Source organism: Protopterus annectens, chromosome 7.part0, assembly GCF_019279795.1.
Source record: "Protopterus annectens isolate FY-2018-M chromosome 7.part0, PAN1.0, whole genome shotgun sequence".
In the NCBI taxonomy this organism is placed as follows: domain Eukaryota; kingdom Metazoa; phylum Chordata; order Ceratodontiformes; family Protopteridae; genus Protopterus; species Protopterus annectens.
The window spans coordinates 1,714,503,507-1,714,523,774 of NC_056739.1; the positions used below are offsets into that span (position 1 = coordinate 1,714,503,507).

The 20,268-nt window shown below is 40.5% G+C and overlaps 1 protein-coding gene across 2 annotated transcripts in view; it reads left to right on the forward strand.

Annotated features, from left to right (window-relative positions):
- Positions 1-20,268, forward strand: part of GOLM2 (golgi membrane protein 2) — a gene marked incomplete at its 5' end in the record, with an annotated part of 949,689 nt that overhangs the window by 457,321 nt on the left and 472,100 nt on the right. For both annotated transcript variants that reach the window (XM_044078256.1, XM_044078257.1), the window contains 1 exon segment: positions 13,849-13,926. In XM_044078256.1, the coding sequence (XP_043934191.1) occupies positions 13,849-13,926 (78 nt within the window).

Below are 20,268 nucleotides of genomic sequence, written 5' to 3' on the forward strand. Positions count from 1 at the left end.
CCACCCAGTCAAAGGGATTATGCAGCTTCAGAAGTTTCAAAGCTGCTAGAAAAAGGAGCCATCCAACATTGTCCCCTCAGACCAGATCAGATTAGGGACTTCCTCCAAATTCTTTTTGGTGCCGAAAAGGACAGGGGACCTGAGACCCATATTGGATCTCAGCCGATTGAACACCCATGTGCAAAAGTCCAAGTTTGGAATGGTCAAATTGCAGTCTATTCTCCCATTGTTGGGAAAAGAAGTGTGAATGTGCTCCATCAACCTCAGGGATGCTTACTGCCACATAAAGATGAACAGGGCTTCCAGAAGTCACCTACGCTTCCGGCTGGGAGCCAGTCACTTTCAGTTTCGAGCCCTGCCCTTTGGTCTCACCACAGCCCCCAGGGTGTTTACCAAATGCATGGCAACGGTGACTGCTCACTTGAGACGTCAGGGATTCCAAGTGTTTCTGTATCTCGACGACTGGCTCTTTACTGCCACCACCAGGCATCTACTACTTCAGACCAGGGACGCTACTATCAATCTATGTCAACAACTGGGCATCACATTGAACTGGGAAAAATCTGCCTTGTTGCCCTCACAGCATGTCACTTTTATAGGCACCGAATTAGACACCGTCCTCATGTGGGCGTTTCGACCACAGGAAAGAATGAGTCCTACAACAACAGGTTTACGCCTTGCTCCCCCTGAGAAGAGCGAAGGCAAGATGGGTCCTCCAATTGTTGGGGACAATGGCTGCTACGATTATGTTAGTCCCTCTGGCAAGGTTACATATGAGGCTCCTTCAGTGGCTACTCTTTGCCCAGTGGTCTTTTCAACGTCTTCCACTTTCTCACCCTATTCTACTTACAGAAAGGTGCAAACAGGATCTCATTTGGTGGCTTCGCACCGACAACCTGAATGCGGGAAAGCCCTTTGTTCCTGCGCCCCCGGTTGCCACGGTGACCACAGATGCCTCCCAGATGGGGGGGGGGGATTATCTAGCAGAACAGTCCAAGGCACGTGGCAAGAGCACGAGATGCATCTGCATATCATTGTCCTGGAGATGAGAGCTGTGCTACTAGCGTTGCAAGCACTTCAGAGTTTTCCTCCTCTCGGGACTATTGCAATCCACTCAGACAATATGTCAGTGGTGTGGTATCTGAACAAGCAGGGAGGAACCAAGTCTTGTCCCCTTTGCAGGGAGGCCATGCGAGTGTGGCAGTGGGCAGTGTCTTCCCAACATTTTCTGGTGGCAACGCACATTCCGGGGAAGTCCAGTGTAATCGCAGACAGGCTAAGCAGAGCTATTCTGATGCCTTACGAGTGGTCCTTGAACTGTCAAGTTGCAGAGCAGATCTTCCACAGGTAGGGTCAGCCTTGCTGAGACCTTTTTGCCAGCCCCCTCAATGCCAAATGCAGCATCTACTTCACACTGATCCCCCCTCAGCGGGAGTCACCCAGGGACGCTCTAGTCCACGATTGGCCCTCTGATCTACTATATGCCTTCCCTCCGGTCCCCTTGCTGTCAAAGGTTATTCAGAAAGCGCAATCCTTGGGAAGAAAAATGATTTTGATTGCCCCACACTGGCCTCGTCAAATTTAGTTCCCCTTTCTCCAGCCCTATCTCATGGACACTCCTTGGATTCTGGACCCACAACCAGACTTACTGACGCACATGTCAGGGCAGCTCCACCCCTCTCTTCGGACCCTCCGGTTGACAGCCTGGCTACTATTAGTTAGGCTTCATCAATTTTTGCCGGAGGTGGTTCATATTTTATCTTCCTCCCATAAGCCCTCGACCAGGAAGATTTATTACAGCAAATGGAAGAGGTTTTCAATCTGGGCGCATGCCAAAAAGATTGACCCTTACACAGCTCCAATTTCATCTGTATTGGAGTTCTTGTCTATGCTCTTTAACCAGGGTTCAGTGGCCGCAACCATTAAAGTCCATTTGGCGGCGATTTCTACCTTTCATGTCGCAGACTAGCCTACTCTGATGGCACATAGACTCTGTAAGGCTTTCCTGAAGGGCACTTTGTTACTTTGTCCTCCGATATCGGAACCTGATGTTCATCGTGTTACACTGCTGCAGTCATTACACTTGGGTTCCCCAGTCGGCCTGAGTTCCATAGTCTTCGTCCGGCTTCAGTTGCTGTCGCCTCCTCCCTGACGTCAGTGCGACAGGGGTATAGAAGATGCAGTCGACACCATTTTCTCCAATCTTTCTTGCCGTGCGGTGCCCGAAGCAAAAGTAGTTCACGAGTGCCGGTCGGCCGTCTCCTGAGATTTTCTTTCCGAATCTAGAACCAAAGTCTTCTAAAAACCTAAGTACCCCGTTGGGGAAACTTTTTCTTGCCTCAGACCGATGTCAGTAAAAGTTAATAACTGTATTTCTTGTGGGAAGCAAATACCTCATAAGGATTTCCATTCCTATTGTATCCCATGCCTAGGCCCTGACCACGACATCACTGGTTGTCGGTTTTGTGTTAGGTTTAATAAACGCACTATTAAACGTCGGTTTGATTTTGCCCGACATTATTTTGGTAGAAAATTCAATTATACCATGCCATCGGAACTTCCGACGACCGGAATACACAAAAAGCGCAAAGACAAGGATAGGCATCCGAGGCCCAAAACTGACGACAAAGCCTCTTCTAGGCCAGTCGCCGGTTCTCCGGTTTTCAGCGAGGTGCCTTCGCAGCCCCTGACGACGGCTTCTGTAGAACCACAAGCCACCTCTGACTCCCACGTGGAGATGGTGGGGCCTTCGGATGCACAAGCTCTTCAGCCTACTGAGACTAACCTTTCAGAGGGATCCGGAGTAGCTGAGCAACCCACAGCTACAGAGGGTGTCTTCAGACCTACTCAGTTAAGCTTCAAACCCTCAGCTAAGTCTAAGCCTCCTTCAAAGTCAAATAAACTAATACAGCATTCTCCAGGACAGGCCTCCATGCCTAAGAAACAAATGCTCAAAATGGCCGAAGACCTAATCACTCTGATCAGGGGGTCCCATCCCCCTCCTGATAAAAGGCCTAGACAGGATGCAGACTGACTCATCCGACCAGGTATCCATCACTTCTGATTCATCCTCAGACCTAGGATACTCCTTACCCCCTTATGAGGATTCTGATGCTGAGGAATCAATTCCATCAGCCTCACCTCCTGAGGACTACTCCTTTGGGGAAACCCTACATACCATGAGGGAGCATTTCCATTGGGAGTGCCAGGATTACTCAGAATCCAAGAAAAGGCTCAGAGACTTCCTTTTATTACCTCAACACAGACCCCTTGCTATTCCGCCAGTGTTAGATATTGTGGATGTTGTGTATACTGAATCCAGCTTAAATCCTGATTCCTTACCTCCAGCCCCTGTTAAACCTGACCGATACTACAGAGTCCCTGACTCACATAAATTTCTGTATAAAAGCCCTGTAGCTGACCCAGAAACTATTTCTCAGGGACCCAAAGGAGTTGAGGCCTCATCAGCCAAGAATCCAGTCCCCTCTGACAGATTCCAGAGCATTAGACAGAGGGGAAAGAAAGTATATATGTCTGCAACTTTAGCAATGAGAGCCTTAAATTGCCAGTTTCACATGCTAAAATATCAGCAATTTTTAATGTCTCAGTTAAAACAAAAAATGCTTCCAGAATCGGATCCTCCTAATTTTAAAGAAATGCAGGATTTATTGCATGCAGCTGAACAAGTGGGAAAGCATACTTTGCAATGTGGTTTTGATTCTCTAGAGGCTTCCTGCAGAGCAGCAGTTACAGGCTCTGTCATTAGTTGGTTAAAAGAACATACGTTACCAGATCATGTTAAAGCAAAATTATTGGATGCACCTTTGCAGCAGGATGTGTTTATTTGGAGTTAAGGCAGAAGAGGTATTAAAGAAAGTGGAGGATAAGGCAAAATCTATGCAAACGGTGAAGGATTTCTTACAGGTTCAGCCTCCTAGATTTAGCAGAAACTGGCCAACTAAGAATTGGTCCTTTCCAATTACAGACAGACCTCAAAGGGGAAGATACAGAGGTCCAAGAGGTAGAGGTCAAACACAAGGTCCTTACAGGCCTCGACAATGGGTTGCATCAGGCCAGAAAGAAGGGGAAGATGGACCCCAACCATATAAAAAGCAGCTCCAATGACTTCCCACTACAGCTGCCAAACATATCCTTCTTGGCAGCCCCCTTGGGAGGAAAACTGGTTCTCTTCTACCACAATTGGCAAATGATCACCAAAGACAAATGGGTTCTCATCATTGTATTTCAAGGTTACAGGTTCCACTTTCACACTCTGCCAAGGTTAAAAGGAATGCCAAATCTGCCACCAAATCAATGGGCAGAGGCTCAAAAACAAATTACAGCACTCATGGATATGAGAGCTATTCAAAAGGTACCATCACAGGAGCTAGGACAAGGATTTTACTCAAGACTCTTTCTGGTACCCAGAAAAGACAAAGCCTGGAGGCCCATTCTGGATCTTTCATCTCTAAACACTTACCTGGATGTTCCGAAATTTAAAATGTTGACATTACAGCAGCTTCTTCCCATGCTGGGCAAGAAAGCTTGGCTCGTGACTTTGGACCTCAGAGAGGCATACCTGCATGTCCCTATCAGACAAAACTGCAGAAGATACCTCAGATTCATAGCTGGTTCAATGCACTACCAATTCTCTGCACTGCCCTTTGGCTTATCTACTGCGCCCAGGGTCTTCACAAAGTGCCTGGCACCAGTAATTGCATTTTGCAGACAGAAAAGAATTCAAATTTATCTGTGCCTGGACGACTGCCCGATTCAAGCAGAGAGCAAGGACATTCTTCTAAAGCATCAGGCGTTTGTAAAAAAGTTATTAAGTTGCCTAGGGTACACAGTAAACGAAAAGAAATCAAAACTAGTGCCCTCACAAGAGATTATATTCCTGGGTGCCAGCTTGAACACAACGGCCCAGATGGCTTATCTCATGCCAGACAAACAAGGACAACTGACTCAATACTTTCAATTGATGGCAACAAAGACCCACCTCCCTGCAAGAAAAATTCTGAAGGCCTTGGGTTACATGGCATCCTGCATACTACTAATTCCATATGCCAGATTGCATATGAGGAAACTACAATGGTACCTAAAAAATGTATGGTCTCAACACTGTCAATGTTTGGAAATAGTTATACCACTAATCCCTTGACTTCAACAGGAGTTTCAATGGTGGGCTCAAGCTTGTCACCTCATCAAGGGACAGCCTTTTACACAACCCACAGCCCGGCAAACACTGACAACAGATGCATCGGATTACGCCTGGGGAGCACACATGGCAGGCAAATGTATTCAGGGCACGTGGCCCCCAGAACAAAGGCATCTTCACATCAATCAAAAAGAGATGGTGGCTGTACAAAATGCGCTTATAGCTTTCAAGGACCTGCTGCATCCAGGACAACTACTACTAAAGACAGACAACACCACAGTTATGTGGTACATAAACAAGCAAGGGGGCACTCACTCCTACCCCCTATGCAGACACGCTATGACCTTGTGGAACACCGCTATAAACCTTCAAGTTCATCTGCAAGCACAATTCCTGCCAGGAGAGAAAAACACACTGGCAGACGACTTAAGCAGAAACATCGTGGATCCCCACGAATGGGAGTTGAATCCAGAAATATTCAGAATGATAACACAGAAATGGTGGAGCCCAGACATAGATCTGTTTGCATCCCCAATAAACTGCCAGCTACAAAAATTCTGCACAAGGAGTTACCATCCACAAACATGGAAGGTGGATGCCCTCTCATTCAGCTGGGAGAACCTACAAGTATATGCTTTCCCACCACTACCTCTCCTGCCAAAAGTACTCATAAAAGCCAGGAAGGAAGAGCCAAAGATGATCCTGATTGCACCAGACTGGCCATGCCAGCACTGGTACCCAATCTTAAGGAGCTTAGCACAAGAACCACCCTGGACTTTGCCTCAAATCCCACATCTGCTGTCTCAGCATAACAAACAAATACTACACAGCCAGCTAAAGACCTTAAACCTAGCTGCATGGAAGATTCCTTAGTCAAGCAAGCAATGCCTCTCTCCAAAGCTGTTATGGATTTCATTCTGGAGGCCAAAAGGCCTAGTACCAGGAAAGCCTGTTTGGATAAATGGAAGAGATTCTGTGCCTGGAACCAAGCTCGCAGCCTTGACCCTCTTGTCCCAAACATTCCTCAGATACTACAATACTGAGATGCTGGACAAAGGACTCTCCTTCTCATCCTTCAAGATCCACGCCTCTGCCATCTCTGCTTATTACAACACGGATCCACCAATTTTCTCTAATCCTCTGTTAAAACAGTACCTCAGAGGGGCTAAAAACATAAGACCGCCCCGTAGAGCACCTACTCCAACTTGGGACCTCAACTTTGTTTTGGAGAAGCTAACTTTACCGCCTTTTGAGCCAGCCAACACAGCAGAATTCAAATATATCTCTTGGAAAACTGCTCTACTCCTGGCAATAACATCAGCACAAAGAGTTTCAGAATTACAGGCACTAATGGCAATGGAACCTCTCCTCATTTTCCACCAGGACAGGGTGTTTTTAAGAACTAACCCTACGTTTATGCCAAAGCTAGTATCCAGTATGGTTCTAAACCAAACTATTCACCTGCCAACTTTTTATCCTAAACCACAGAATAAAGGGGAGAGACTACTGCACTCTTTGGACATTCACTGGCAGTTATGCTTCTACTTGGACAAAACCAAAGCTTTCAGAAAATCAGAGCAATTATTGGTAGCATATGCTGCAGGAGCACAGGGAAAAGCCGTTTCAAAACAGACTATTTCAAAATGGATAGGACATTGTATACGTTTCTGCTACACATACCATGGGAAAACTGTACCTAGCAGCATTAGATCTCACTCCACCAGGGCAACAGCCACTTCAGCTGCCTACCTCAGAGGAGTACCTACCAAGGATATTTTGGAAGCAGCAACTTGGTGTTCTGTACATACCTTCACCAAGCATTACCACCTGCCTCTATACTCTAAATCCAGAGCTGGCTTCACCACTGCAGTGCTGCAGGGCCTTATAGCCACCCCTAATGCCTTATAGAACCAGACACCCTTCCTCAGCTTTGGGATTATACCCAAGTGTAATGACTGCAGCAGTGTAACACGATGAACATAGTACAGTTTTGTACCTACCATAAATGTAGATGTTCGAGTGTATACACTGCTGCAGTCCAGGTTACCCTCCCTCCTTCCCCTTTTACTGGCTGGTACGTACCTATGTCTTCTACCGTTACTACCTTTGGGGAGTATTTGCTGGTAGTTGTAAGTTGTTTTTTGCTTTTCTTATGTATGTTTATTAGTAATTGGAATTACCTACCTATTTAGAGGCACCTGACATCTGGGGCAAGAAAAACTGAAGAAAATGGCGTCGGCTGCATCTTATACACCCCTGTCGCACTGACATCAGGGAGGAGGCGACAGCAACTGACGCCGGACCAAGACTTTGGAACTCGGCCGACTGGGGAACCGCCTGACGGCAGGATAACCCAAGTGTAATGACTGCAGCAGTGTATACACGCAAACATCTACATTTATGGTAGGTACAAAACTATACTTTATGCCTTGGGACTTAAACTTTGTTCTACAGGGTCTTACTTCACCCCCCCCCCCCCCCTTTGAGCCTGCAGCCACTTGCGATTTAAAATTCTTAACTTGGAAGACTGTCTTTTTGGTAGCCATCACATCAGCCAGATGCGTTTTGGAGCTTCAAGCTTTATCAATCAACCCCCCCTATTTGATTTTTCATAAGGACAGGGTTTCTCTCAGACCAAACTCCTCCTTTCTTCCTAAAGTAGCATCAGTCAGTAACCTTAACCAATCTATTGAATTGCCAGTGTTTTTTTCCCCAGTTCTCAAACAAGGCAGAATTCAAATTTCATCAATTGGATGTGCACAGACAACTACATTTTTATTTGCACAGAACAAAAGACCTCAGAAAATCTGATCAGTTGTTTGTTTCCTTTTCGGAAAACAGAATTGGGTCTCCTGTTTCCAAAGTCACGTTGTCCAGGTTTGGATTTCCAGTTGTATTTCTTTCATTTATTCCTCAGGGGGAAAAGATTTACCGTTCCGAGTGAAGGCTCACTCTACTCGGTCTGTATCTACATCTACAGCTTTTCAGGCCAGATTGTCTATGGGTGATATTTGTGCTGCAGCTACTTGGGCATCTCCTCATGCCTTTGTTACTCATTACAAGTTAGATGTGGTATCTAGGGGCAGGTCTTCCTTTGGTTCCACAATGCTCAGGAGTATTTTCCACGTAGCCTCCCAGGATTTAGGTGTTGGTGATGCTGTCCCATGGGTAAAAAGGTAGGCGAGATTGGACTACATAACATCAAGACGTTATGTACTCACCATAACGTTCAATGTATTTAGTCCATCTCGCCTCACATTCTTACTTACCCCCCCTCCTTCCCCTCTCCTGGAGGATCTGGAGGTTAGGTCTGGTTTCAGAGCTCCCTTCATTCTTGGTTTGTTCTTCCTTTCCTTAGGTGGTGTTATACATGGAGAATGAGTGCTGGTGCTCGCAGCAAACTAGATCTGGGGATAGAGAGCAGTGCAGCATGGGATACCATCTTAGCCCAGCTAATAGAAAAACTTCGAGCTAAAAATGTATGGCCGAGTTGGAGCCGACATTTGGCTCCGAACCCATGGGGGTGTGAGGTAGAGATGGAGAAGTAGATGGATCGCGTTATGGAACGAGTACACAACTTTTGTTCTCTTGTATTCAGCATTCAGCAGGCATTAAATAAAATACAATGTTTTGGGATATGGGAGGCCAACAACCAACTCTCTCTCATTACTCTTGGTTTTTACTCCACTTACCCATTATTCCTTTTATTCTGTCTTCAATTCAAGTCTACTTGCTACAAGTTCTGTCTGATTGTTTTTGTACTCCTAAGCTTGCTGACCTGTTCTACTCTGTACTAAATCCTGGGACTTTTATACATCAATAGTAACTATCATTGTTTTTAAGTATCATTTATCCCACTGCCTGCTGACTTATTTAATTTGTACTGTATTTCAGAATTTTAGTTGCGTATGCAGCTACTTTTGTATTAGTTTTGCTTGTATTAAAAGCTTTTTGTGCATATGATTCTATGTATCTATAAGTTCTGTTTGGAACGTTTCTCCCTGGGCCTCCACTGAAAAAGGGCTGAGACTCAGACATGCCCAGTTAAATATTAAAATAGTAAATGAATACATCACCAAATATACCAAAATGACCCCAGAGGTCCCTAACAAAGAGGATTGCACTCCCTCCCCCCTAGAAGTACTGTCCCTGTTTTCCATGTCTTATAGCCTCCGAGGAGACATGAGCCAGCATTCCAGGGGCCCAGTAGTCCAAGATCTCTCTTACATTCACAACTACCAGAGAAAGGGATCTAAACATACTTCAGCAGATCAATAAAACAAAATGGAGCAAGGTTTGAAACTGTCTCCCCCTCACCTGTAGAATAGTCTCCCCCTGCAGATAAAGCCATGTGATACATTATCTGCCTCCAGGCAGGACCTGGATAATTGTCTAGGTATTCATAAATTCATCCCTGGCTTGACTGGCCTAGCCCTCCTTGAAAGGGGAGGTACAGTCTAGGGTGAGATCTGGCAAGGTGTAATGAATGGCAAAGACCCAGTTACCTTAAACTTCCTATAATTCCATTAACATAGTTATGGTGTTAATAGGAGAGTTATGGAAGCAAATTTGATAAATGAAGTGGAAACAAAGATTAGATGTTGATGACGTGTTATGGATCATTTTAAAGGGAGGGGAATTAATATATAATATGAGCAGCAGAGTTTAAGTAAAGTAATTAAAAATCTAATTTTGGTTGTTTCATATGGGGTAGGAAGCTTGTAGAATAACAGGTGTGTTGTACCTTTAAGAAGCATTTCCAAGATCTGTGTGTGCATATAAATACAAAGTACATGTTGACTTCAGTGCCATTTTGAAGATGCAGCCAGAATGTTAACATCCATTTGTATGATAGCTGGTTTTGTTTATAAGTTAAAGTTACTTAACCTCATTTATGATGTGTTTGCATGCAATAAAGCTGCTTGAACAAGAACCCAAGATGCTCACCTGTTTTATCCTGACCTGGTGAGCGATAAAGCTGAAAAGATGTTTTGTTTCTAAAGACATGAATATTTGTAAATATTGTAAGTAAGTTATCAATTAAAAGTTACACATCCATACATTTTCTGTAAATGCCATGGAGTCTTTTATATCCAGTTAGAATTAGGCAGACCAGAAGGAAGGCAATCCAGAGGTATCCCTATGAGGGATTGGGCTTGATTTTTGAGAGGAGAAAACAGCTGGGCTTATTATTGCCTGGGTAGAAGGTGAGGTTGGTTTGTTGTTCCCTGTTGTAGGAATTGAAAGTGAAATTGTAACCATTTTAAAGCTTGAGACTTGTAATGCTAAGTCCTGTAATGTAGAAATTAAATGACCAAAAATCCAGACTTAAATATACTGACTCCGAGATTGCCGTTTCCTGGATGATTGCCTCTTCTCCAAGGCATGGCATTATCAGAGTTGAAATATAGTTCAGGGGTGGAGGAGGGCAGCTGAAATGTATAAGTTTGTGGGGATGCAGGGAGGATCCCCCTTGAAAAAAAAAAAAGTTTAATGGAGAAGAGCAATGTTTTGATATTCACTGTTATGCATTTTTGGTCATTGTGAGTTCCATCATTACAATACAAGGCCAAGGTGAAACTGTTTTGCTTTTCCCTGTTTCTGGTACTGGGAAGAGAACTACTCTGCTGTCTAGAGGTTTTTGCATGTACCGTTTTATTTTTTTTCCAGATTCTCTTGGTCATTTTTTAAAGGAGCAGTGCATGTAAGTATAACGGTTTGTTGTACTGTGACAAAGCCTACACAAAAGATTAATTTATTTATATTGGGACTGCAGACTGACTTGTTTTATAAAAGCAGTATTTCTTTTAATTCATAAATATGATTGACAAAAGTCTGACTACAATGGCAGCTTAGTGCATCATAAACCACCCTAAGTACCACATTGATGGAGAATGTGGACAAAACATCAGTTTTCCATTTTTCTATACTGGGGGTTATATGCCTTACTGGAAGCAGCATCTATAGAACATTAAATTGCAGAAAAATGCTAATTTGGAATTGTTGATTACTTTGGATGCAGCTATCACTGTGTCAGTGACCAATTCGTATTCATGCTGATTATGTGGATATCAAGTACTAGTAGAAAATGAAGAAAAGGTATGAGGCATAAATAAAATCTACTACTGTCCTTCAGCAGTGAAGTGTGGCAGCTGACCAACAAACTGAACAGCTCATGGTCAGTCTTGAGAAGAGCATCAGCTGTCCAATATCTGGTCAGTCTTCAAGAAAGAAATGATCAGAGAACTCAAAAACTCATTGGCATTTTACAGAAGAGATGTGCTTTCACAGATCAACACATGCTAAACCGTAAGCAGCTAGGTTACTCCTTGACCCCAGACATTCATTGTTGTTGGAGTTGCTAAGTCCAGTCCAGTCCTGAAAAAAAGTTGAGACCAGAGGATGGCATGGAGGCTCACCTAGTTGCTTTTGAAAGGTATGCAGCTAGGAAGGACTGCAACCATTGGAATGGGCCAGTGTACTGCTGGAGAGGCCCCAAAACCTGCATGAATGTACAAGACTCCGATGTGCATGATTACCAAACATGAAAGAAAGGGATTTTAGCAAGAGCTTGGGGGGGGGGTCATTAGAGCACAAACCTGTAAATTATGTGGACATTTTGTATGCTAACAGTAATGAGAACTCCAATGGCAGATTTCTGATGTGTTGAAACTGTTAGAACTTCACATAAATAGTGTAAGTAAAGTTTTATAATGTTGACTGTAGGTAATTAAGAGATCACATCCTAGTAACTTAAAATGGACAGTCCAGAGTGATCTTCAGTCTTTTGAACAACTAGCTGTTGCTGTGGAGCACTTGTTACTAAGAAATTATAGATTATAAGTCATACTTGGATGAGCAAAGGGCTAGTAAAAATCCCTTCTCTTAAGTATGCTTCTGACCTAATGAGAAAAATGTAATTTGAACCAATTTGTGGTGCATCAGTAGGCAAGGGGAACACCCACTCCTACTTCTTTTACAGGCTAAAGCTTTTGAACCTGACTATTAGTTTTGTCATATGTTTGCATGTTGTTTATGTCCTCAGCCATCAGAATTTAGGAGAAGACCACTTGAGCAGGGAGTTAACCTTTCTTAAGTGAAAGCTAGACAATCATAAGATGGGTCACACTTGGCACGGAATACTCACATTTCTAGAAAGCTGTTAGGTGAAGAACTTCTATTTTTGAAAGCCTTACTTTACAACTGTAGTCATCGCTGCCATTTCAGTCTAGTAGAACCTGCTGCCACCACTGCAGCCTTTATCATTTTAGAGAATATGTAAGACTGTCACATGGACGTCAGACCTTATGAAGGCATTACAGACTTGCGTTTTGCAACCATATATGTGTAATATATAATTGGATGTAGTGGTGAAGTATTATAGTGGTATCTTCCTTCCTGTTGTGGGAGGTACTGGGTGCATGTGTGTGTATGAGGGCGGAGTTGGGTTTAGTTCAGGTGATGGATTTCTTATGCTATTTTTTTGTGTTTCATCATTTTCATGTATGCCACCCTAAAATGTGATGTTTGCAGCTGCAAGTTCTGAAGATATTGGCTGTTACACTCTCCTTTACTGCTAGGTTTTTCTACTGATGTCCTCAGTGGGGAAAATTAATCTCACACCTATTGTAGAAGATGTCTCTTCTCGGAAGGACATCTGGAAAGCTGACTTTTGCCTGCAGTTATTTTTTTTCTTCTTTGAGTATATTGTTGTATTGTTCCTATTTGAACATCTACAGTTATGGTGAGTACCCTCACACAACTGTCCGTGTGCAGTTAAGGTGAGTAGCCTCACACAGTTGTACTTAATGATGGCTGCAGTTGTCAGTTGATAACTTTATGTGCTAAAATTATTAAACAATGAGTCAAGTCCTGTTTTAAGTTGACAAAAATAATTGATCTGGGAAAGAAGCCCTTATCCCTTCTACAGCTATTTCTTAATTATTTTAACAGTGCTTACCCTAGCTTTTAAGTATGTGTTTTAAATGCAAATGTAGTGTTGTTTTGTTTAAACTGACAGTTTGTTTTGGTTTTTGGTGCCTTCAGAGTGGCCTGTCTCCTGAATCTGTTAAAATTTGCTAGTTTTCTTCTTTCTGGTTTCATAAACATGTATGCATGTGATATTTATTTTGTTTTATATATATATATATATATATATATATATATATATATATAGTATGTATGTGTGTGTGTATGGGTGTGTGTAAGATCATAACATTTTACATTTTAATTGATTTTTAGCTCCCATTTTCAGAATTTGTTATAGTCGACAAGACTTCAGTGCGTATGGAGTGAATTGTCCTGGGATTTTTTTATACAAATTAATGAGGGTGTGCTGAACTAAGCCAGCACAAGGAGCCTTTTGCAGCTTTTGGAAGCATCAAGTCCAGGCAGATTTCATTTTTTTTAAAACTGCAGACTAAAACCTCATTGTTTGCACTTGGCAAGTGTCTGACTGTTAAGGTTTTATTAAAGTCTGTAACACCACTACACACTGTGAAGACATCTTTTTTTTTCTCTTCCTGAGCACTAAACTTTTGAGTACATTACCTACTGGGTCTCTAAGCCTTACATCATGTGTCTGCATGTGGATGATACCATATGTGTTGGTAGCCTTTGTCCCTAAAGTACTAGTTACATGATTCTTCAGGTCTTTTTTTGCTAACAGATGTCTTTCCATTTACTTACAGAACCAGTTAAACTGGGGGAGGATGCTGGCATGCCTGGAATAGAGGATACTGAGATTGGTAAAGCAGCTGACCCTTTTGGTACGTAGAAATACTTTTTCTTACATTTACAGTAATGGGTTATATTTCTTAAACGCACCCATTACTACTGTAAGGAAACATTCTGTTGAAGGTCATGAAACATTCTCTCTAAAAGTTACTTCTGTGTTATAGATGTCAAGCTGAATTATGTATGTAAGAGATTAAGAAATCCGAGCACTTAACCTTTTATCAGTAAAATAAAATATTACAAGCCAGGCTGGGTTAGGTTAGTGCAAGCCGCAGCAGTGTACATAAAGATGAAATGCAGACTGAAAGCTATTGCCATAGACTTAATAACGTGTCTGCACTGTTTTGTGATTACTGGGCAGTTAGGGACTTCTGTAAGAAAGGAACATTATATCTGTGTTCATGTAACATGTACAACACTATATGCACTAATAGTTTTACATGCACTGTGTGTTGTATGTATAATGAAGTTCACATAGATAAAGTACTCATCAGCATAGTTTGGTGTAATCAGTCAGCCAACATGTTTTTGGGGGGTCTGTGACATTTCATCAAATCATTCGTCGAACACCTAATTATCAAAGCCGCGTTTTTGCAAACAGCAGCTTTTAACTAGGGCACCAAAGGGGTTGGCTGACCGAGCGACTGAAAAAAAAAATGTAAAACCTGCCAGGGTGAGGGGCTACCCCCACACCCCCTAATTAAATATGCCAACTCAGAGATTGCACAACAGTAAGGAAAAGGGCAAATTCCAGACAGTGGACAGCCACTGTTGTGCCCTAGTTAAAAGCTGCCATTTGCTGAAACGCAGCTTTGATAATTAGGTGTTCAATGAATGGGTATTTGCTGAGTACCCATTCAACAAAATGATACAGACCCTGTTTTTGGAGGGTTGGAGGAAACAAGAATAACTGTAGAAAACAAGGATCTGAAAGAAAGGAGTGGACACTAGTATGTGCCTGCTTTTTTTGTATTTTTGCTGATTGCTTTGAGAACCCATGTATTATCATGCAGATGTCTGAAGCAGCCAAAATTATTTAATAGAAATCTACATATGCTCGATGCATTGTGTTACGAAATATGCAGTTTGGAAAAATTTGTCAGTGTGGATGGTGCCCTTCAACAGCCCTTTCTTCACAACATTTAACTTTAGTGTTTTTTTTTTTTTTCTTACTATTTTTGTGACCTCCCATGGTGGTATAGGAGGACTAGGTAATGACCAAATAATGATATACTTAAGCTGAAGATACTCTCAAGCTTAATTTTCATTTGTATTGATTATTTATGCATACCTATTAAAACAGCTGACTTTTTTATTGGGTGCCTAGTGGTGTTTGATTAATTGGTAGCTTTCTCTTAGAATTTACGTCTTTGAAATGGGTTATTTTTTCATTTCCCTATGGTAGTTCTATAGATGATTTGGTGATATTGTATTAACTGTTTAATCTAGCCTTGAAATGCTTTCCATTTCAGTCATTCCTTCATGTCATAGAATTTCTAACTCTACTTTTTTATTCTGTAAGATGAAAAGGATCCATGAATCTTTATTTGAATTGTACAGAAACACTTGAAACACTTGAAACTTTGAAATAATGTAGAAAAACACCAAATCCAGAGACAACAACTTCCAACAGGCAGAAAACGACTCAGACTCTTAAATATTTTTAGCGCTTTCATTCACTTTATTACCGTGAACTTCTTCAGAGAGTTCTTCTCTGAAGAAGTTCACGGTAATAAAGTGAATGAAAGCGCTAAAGATATTTAAGAGTCGGAGTCGTTTTCTGCCTGTTGGAAGTTGTCTTTGGATTTGGTGTTTATTTGAATTGTTTTTTGGAAGCAGGTCGAAGTTAAGATTTGTACTACTCCAGACATCGGTCACTGAGTTGAGAGTTGTCCCTAGTAGCTTTTCAGCTTGCATTACATCTACCAGTGTTATGTCCTAACTTACATTGATAAAATGATGCTGGCTGTATGTGTTCTTCTTTTATTTGCCAGTGTAGTTAGCTTAACCTTTGCCATTAGATGGCTTTCTTTTCTGAGTGTGATTATTTTGCATTTGTTGTTGGCAAGATGAGAGATACTAGCTTTTCAGTAGCAGTGCATCAGAATTTCTTCCAGTGTTGTGTGGGAGACGGGATGCTCAGCCGCATTGCTCTGGCCCCAACAGATCTTTGCGCTCTTACTGTGCTCGAGGCTTAAACCTAAGCAACAAATAAAGGCATCCAGAACTGAGCTTGTTTTCAGCAGCATTTCTCATTAGAACTGACGAAAGGAAAGGAAAAGAATTAAATGGTTGCATCTGTAACTTTTTCTCTTGCTGATGTTTCACAAGCATTCATCACAAGAAATGACTAGAGATGCGTTTGAATGGTGGTCAAATTCTGGAATTTAGTTGCTGGGATAAGGACCTAGAAAGTAGACATTCTTCTGAAAAAAAAAAGCTCCTGTATGGTAAATCTTGTCAAACCCCTCTTTTAGTTGTCTTCTTTCCCATAAGAAAGGCACGCAGGGTGGATTTTGAGACAGTTGTCAGTCCAAGCATAATTTAAATCCATTCTCTCTTCTGACCCTACACCAGAGATGATCACTTTCATGTGAGTGAGCACTTTGAGTAGTTTGTGGCGCTTTTGGTAAGGTTCAGTCATCCCTTCTGCTGCAGCAGCTCAGGTGCATATATGGTGACTGACCCATAGCCAGTCAGTCTTTTCCTGCAGCATCTGCCCGCTGTCTGTATAGGTATTTATTTTGGTAAGCTCGAACACAAGACAAACGGGTGAAGCATAAACCAATAAATCCTCAAAAGTTGGAGAAACCAGTTCATCTGCTTATATATTTAATTAATTATATATATATATATATATATATAAAATATCCTATAGTAGCATAATCAAATTATTTAAAAGTTGGAAAGTATATATAAAAAAATCTAAAATGCCATCTAGTGGTCCTTTACACAAATTGCAGCTCAACTTCAAATAAATTATTGTATTAATAAATGCATTATATAATTAAATGAATAGACATTATATAAATTTTATAAATTCCATTATTAAAAACATTTATATCTTAACATTTATATCTTATACATATACAAGACAAGAATAATCTCATGACTCAATTACCAAGTGTATTATATGGAAGGAATTATATAGGTAGTCTATTATAATTTAGCTGCTCTCAGCTTTAATAGAGGTAGAATGCTGGTGTACTCATTTAAACCTGGTGGATTATATGATTCAAGTGTCATTTGCCACCAAAGTTCTCTATACTCTAATTTTTCTTCCCAGGGTCCACCTCTAATATCCTTCTCTGTCTGCTCTATTACTGAAAATATAAAACTAGCTTGCTCACATACCATGCTGTGCCTATACAACGCATTTGTCTCTTTACAATTTTTAATGTCATTCAGATGTTCGAATATCCTTCTTTTCAGTTTCCTTTCAGTTTTTCCCACATAAAAGGACTGACAGAATTTACAAGAAGCAAAGTACACTAGTCCCATTGAGTCACAGTTATAATGATACTTATCATTCACTATTGACCTGCTTCTGCTATTAATGTTAATGACATTGCTATTAGAAATAGATGCACACTGGGAACACCTACCACATTTATATGTCCCCTTCCTCCTTCTGTCTTGTAAATTTATATATTTTTTTTATTTTCAAGTATGTTTCTAATGCTTTGTGAGTTTTTATAAACAGTCTTGATTGGACAATTCTTGACCTTATTTATGTCCATTAGTTCAATAAATCTACTCCATTCTTTATTAAAAATATTTCTTATTCTATTGTTAATAGTGTTATATTCTAAGGTAAGGGCTAGCAAATAATTTTCGTGGTTGCTAGCATTATTCACTTTACAGTTCCCCTTATTCACTGTATTACCACCTTTCACTGTCGGTAGGAATTTATTACTTCTACCTTTTAGTACTTCCTGTCTAATATCATTAAGAAGTTCTTCCGGGTATCCCCTGTTCCTAAACATATTTTCCAAAAGATCACATTCTGTAATAAATGCTTCATCCTCACTAGTCATTCTACATCCCCTCACAAACTGCCCTTTAATGATATTCCTTTTTACATGTGGAGGATGTGAACTGTCATAGTGTAAAAAAGAGTTACAGTATGTCGGTTTTCTGTAAATTTTAGATTCTAAGCCTTTTCCTTTTTTATAAATTTCCACATCTAGATATTGTAGAACGTCAGAGGAAATGTGATGAGTAAATTTCAGAAAATTACTAGTGCTTTGGAGATAGTCTAGAAAGGCATTTAAAGTTACTTCATCTCCAGTCCAAAAGATAACTATGTCATCCAGGAACCTACAATACATTACCCATGAGGTGCTGAATTCACTTTTCAGAACATACTTTTCCTCCCATTTTGCTAATACTAAATTGGCGTAGGTGGGGGCACAAGCTGCCCCCATAGCTACACCTTGGGTCTGTTTAAAGAATTCACCATTAAAGTATAAAAAGTTGTTCTGTAGCACCATTTCCATCAGCCAAACACTTATTAATTTGTCATTATTAGATAGGTTACTGTCCTCATAGATTATCTCTTCAAACATACTAGTTCCTTCAGCATATGGTATGGAGGAAAACAAATCAATTACATCTATAGTAACAAATGTTAAGTTCTCTATATTATTAAAGCTAGCAATGGTCTGTAATAGGTCCCAGGAATCTTTTAATATTTGCTCCCTATCTAGCCACAGTTTTTTTGTCATGTTATCCACAAATTTAGCTAAAGAATGGGTTTTGGAACCGTCAGCAGAAACCATAGATCTTAGTGGGGGATCTGTCATGTTATGTATTTTGGGTATGCCAAATATAATAGGTACTTTGGGTTTTTCTACCTTCAAAAAATTATGATTTACAGAATTAATTAAACCTTCCATAACCATCTCATTTAAAGAAATATCTATTTTATTGTATGCTATATTAATCTCATTTTTTGATACTGCTTGATATTTATTTTCATCCCAAAGAATTTTACACATCCTACTTTCATATTCTATATTTTCCATTATGACAATACCTCCCCCTTTGTCCGGTTTCATTATTCTTAAATTTGAATCAGTTTTTAAGTCTTTTAATATTTGTTTTTCTTCATTACTCAAATTATTATGAAATCTCATCCCATTTAATTCTTCTTTTCTAATTTCTTTCTCTAAAATTTTCTCAAGATTTTTAAGTTGTGGATGTAATGGAGGATTAAAGGTGGACTTACGTTTCAAATTAGAGCTGAGACTATATGTAGTGCTGTTTGGTAAGAGCATCTTTAAATTTATTTTCCTAAGAAATAATTTTATTTCAATCAATGATTTTGCTAGGGCACCCTTAGTAGTAGGTATAAACTTAAGCCCTTTGGACAATAATTTAAAGTGGCCTTTCTGTAACACTAATGGGCTGAAATTGTAGATGTGAAAATTGTTATAGGTCCATTTATTTTCCTCATTTAGAATTTCCTCTGTGGTAGGGGGGGTAGGTAATATTAAGGGTAGTTTTAATATTTCCCTCTTCCCCCTCTCCAGTGAAAATTCTCTTCCCTTTCCCCTTGCCTATTCATTATTCTTTCGGACCTCCTTAGTGGGGGAAATTCATCCTCATATAAGGGTTCTTCATCCTGTTGGTCCATAATAACAATAGGTTCAGGTTTACCTCTATTGTGATGAATGTTATTATAATAATGAACCTCTTGCATATATTTTTTATGTGGGGGGTTGGGATAACTCGTTTTGTTCTTATATTCGCAAACATCCCTTTCCATCTTTTTAATTTTCCTAAGTATTAAATCATCCATATTTTTATCTATTTCCTTCCTCATATTAAAATATTTAGCCTTCTCTTCTTATATAGAGAACATAAGGTCATTAGTAATCACTTTGTCTAAAGCCTCTATGTCCTTATAAATATCATTCTGAATCCTACTATTTTCCCTAATCATGAGCTGCAACATTTCTAGACCACATTTATTAAAAATTTCCAACAGTTCCAGGTGAAAATTAGAGCCAGATATAACATTATTGGGATATTTGTATAACCGTAAACCTTTCGGTACAATATTTTTAGAGATACATTCATTCAAATATGTATTTTCCACATTTAAAGTCCTATATTTGTGCAGTAATTTATATAAGTTGTTTAAATTGTCCTTATAAGTATAATTATTTGGTCGTCCAGTAACGCCATCAGAATTGTCTTAAAAAGTAAATTTCTGGCGTAGCCAATCATTTAAATCATGAATAGGAGCCACAGTACCTTTGTCCAGATCAGGACGGTGTGTGCGAATGTCTCTATTAATTATATAATGCATCCATCATAGTACAACCACTGCCCTCCTCTCTTTTACTGAAAACATTAATCTTAACCGG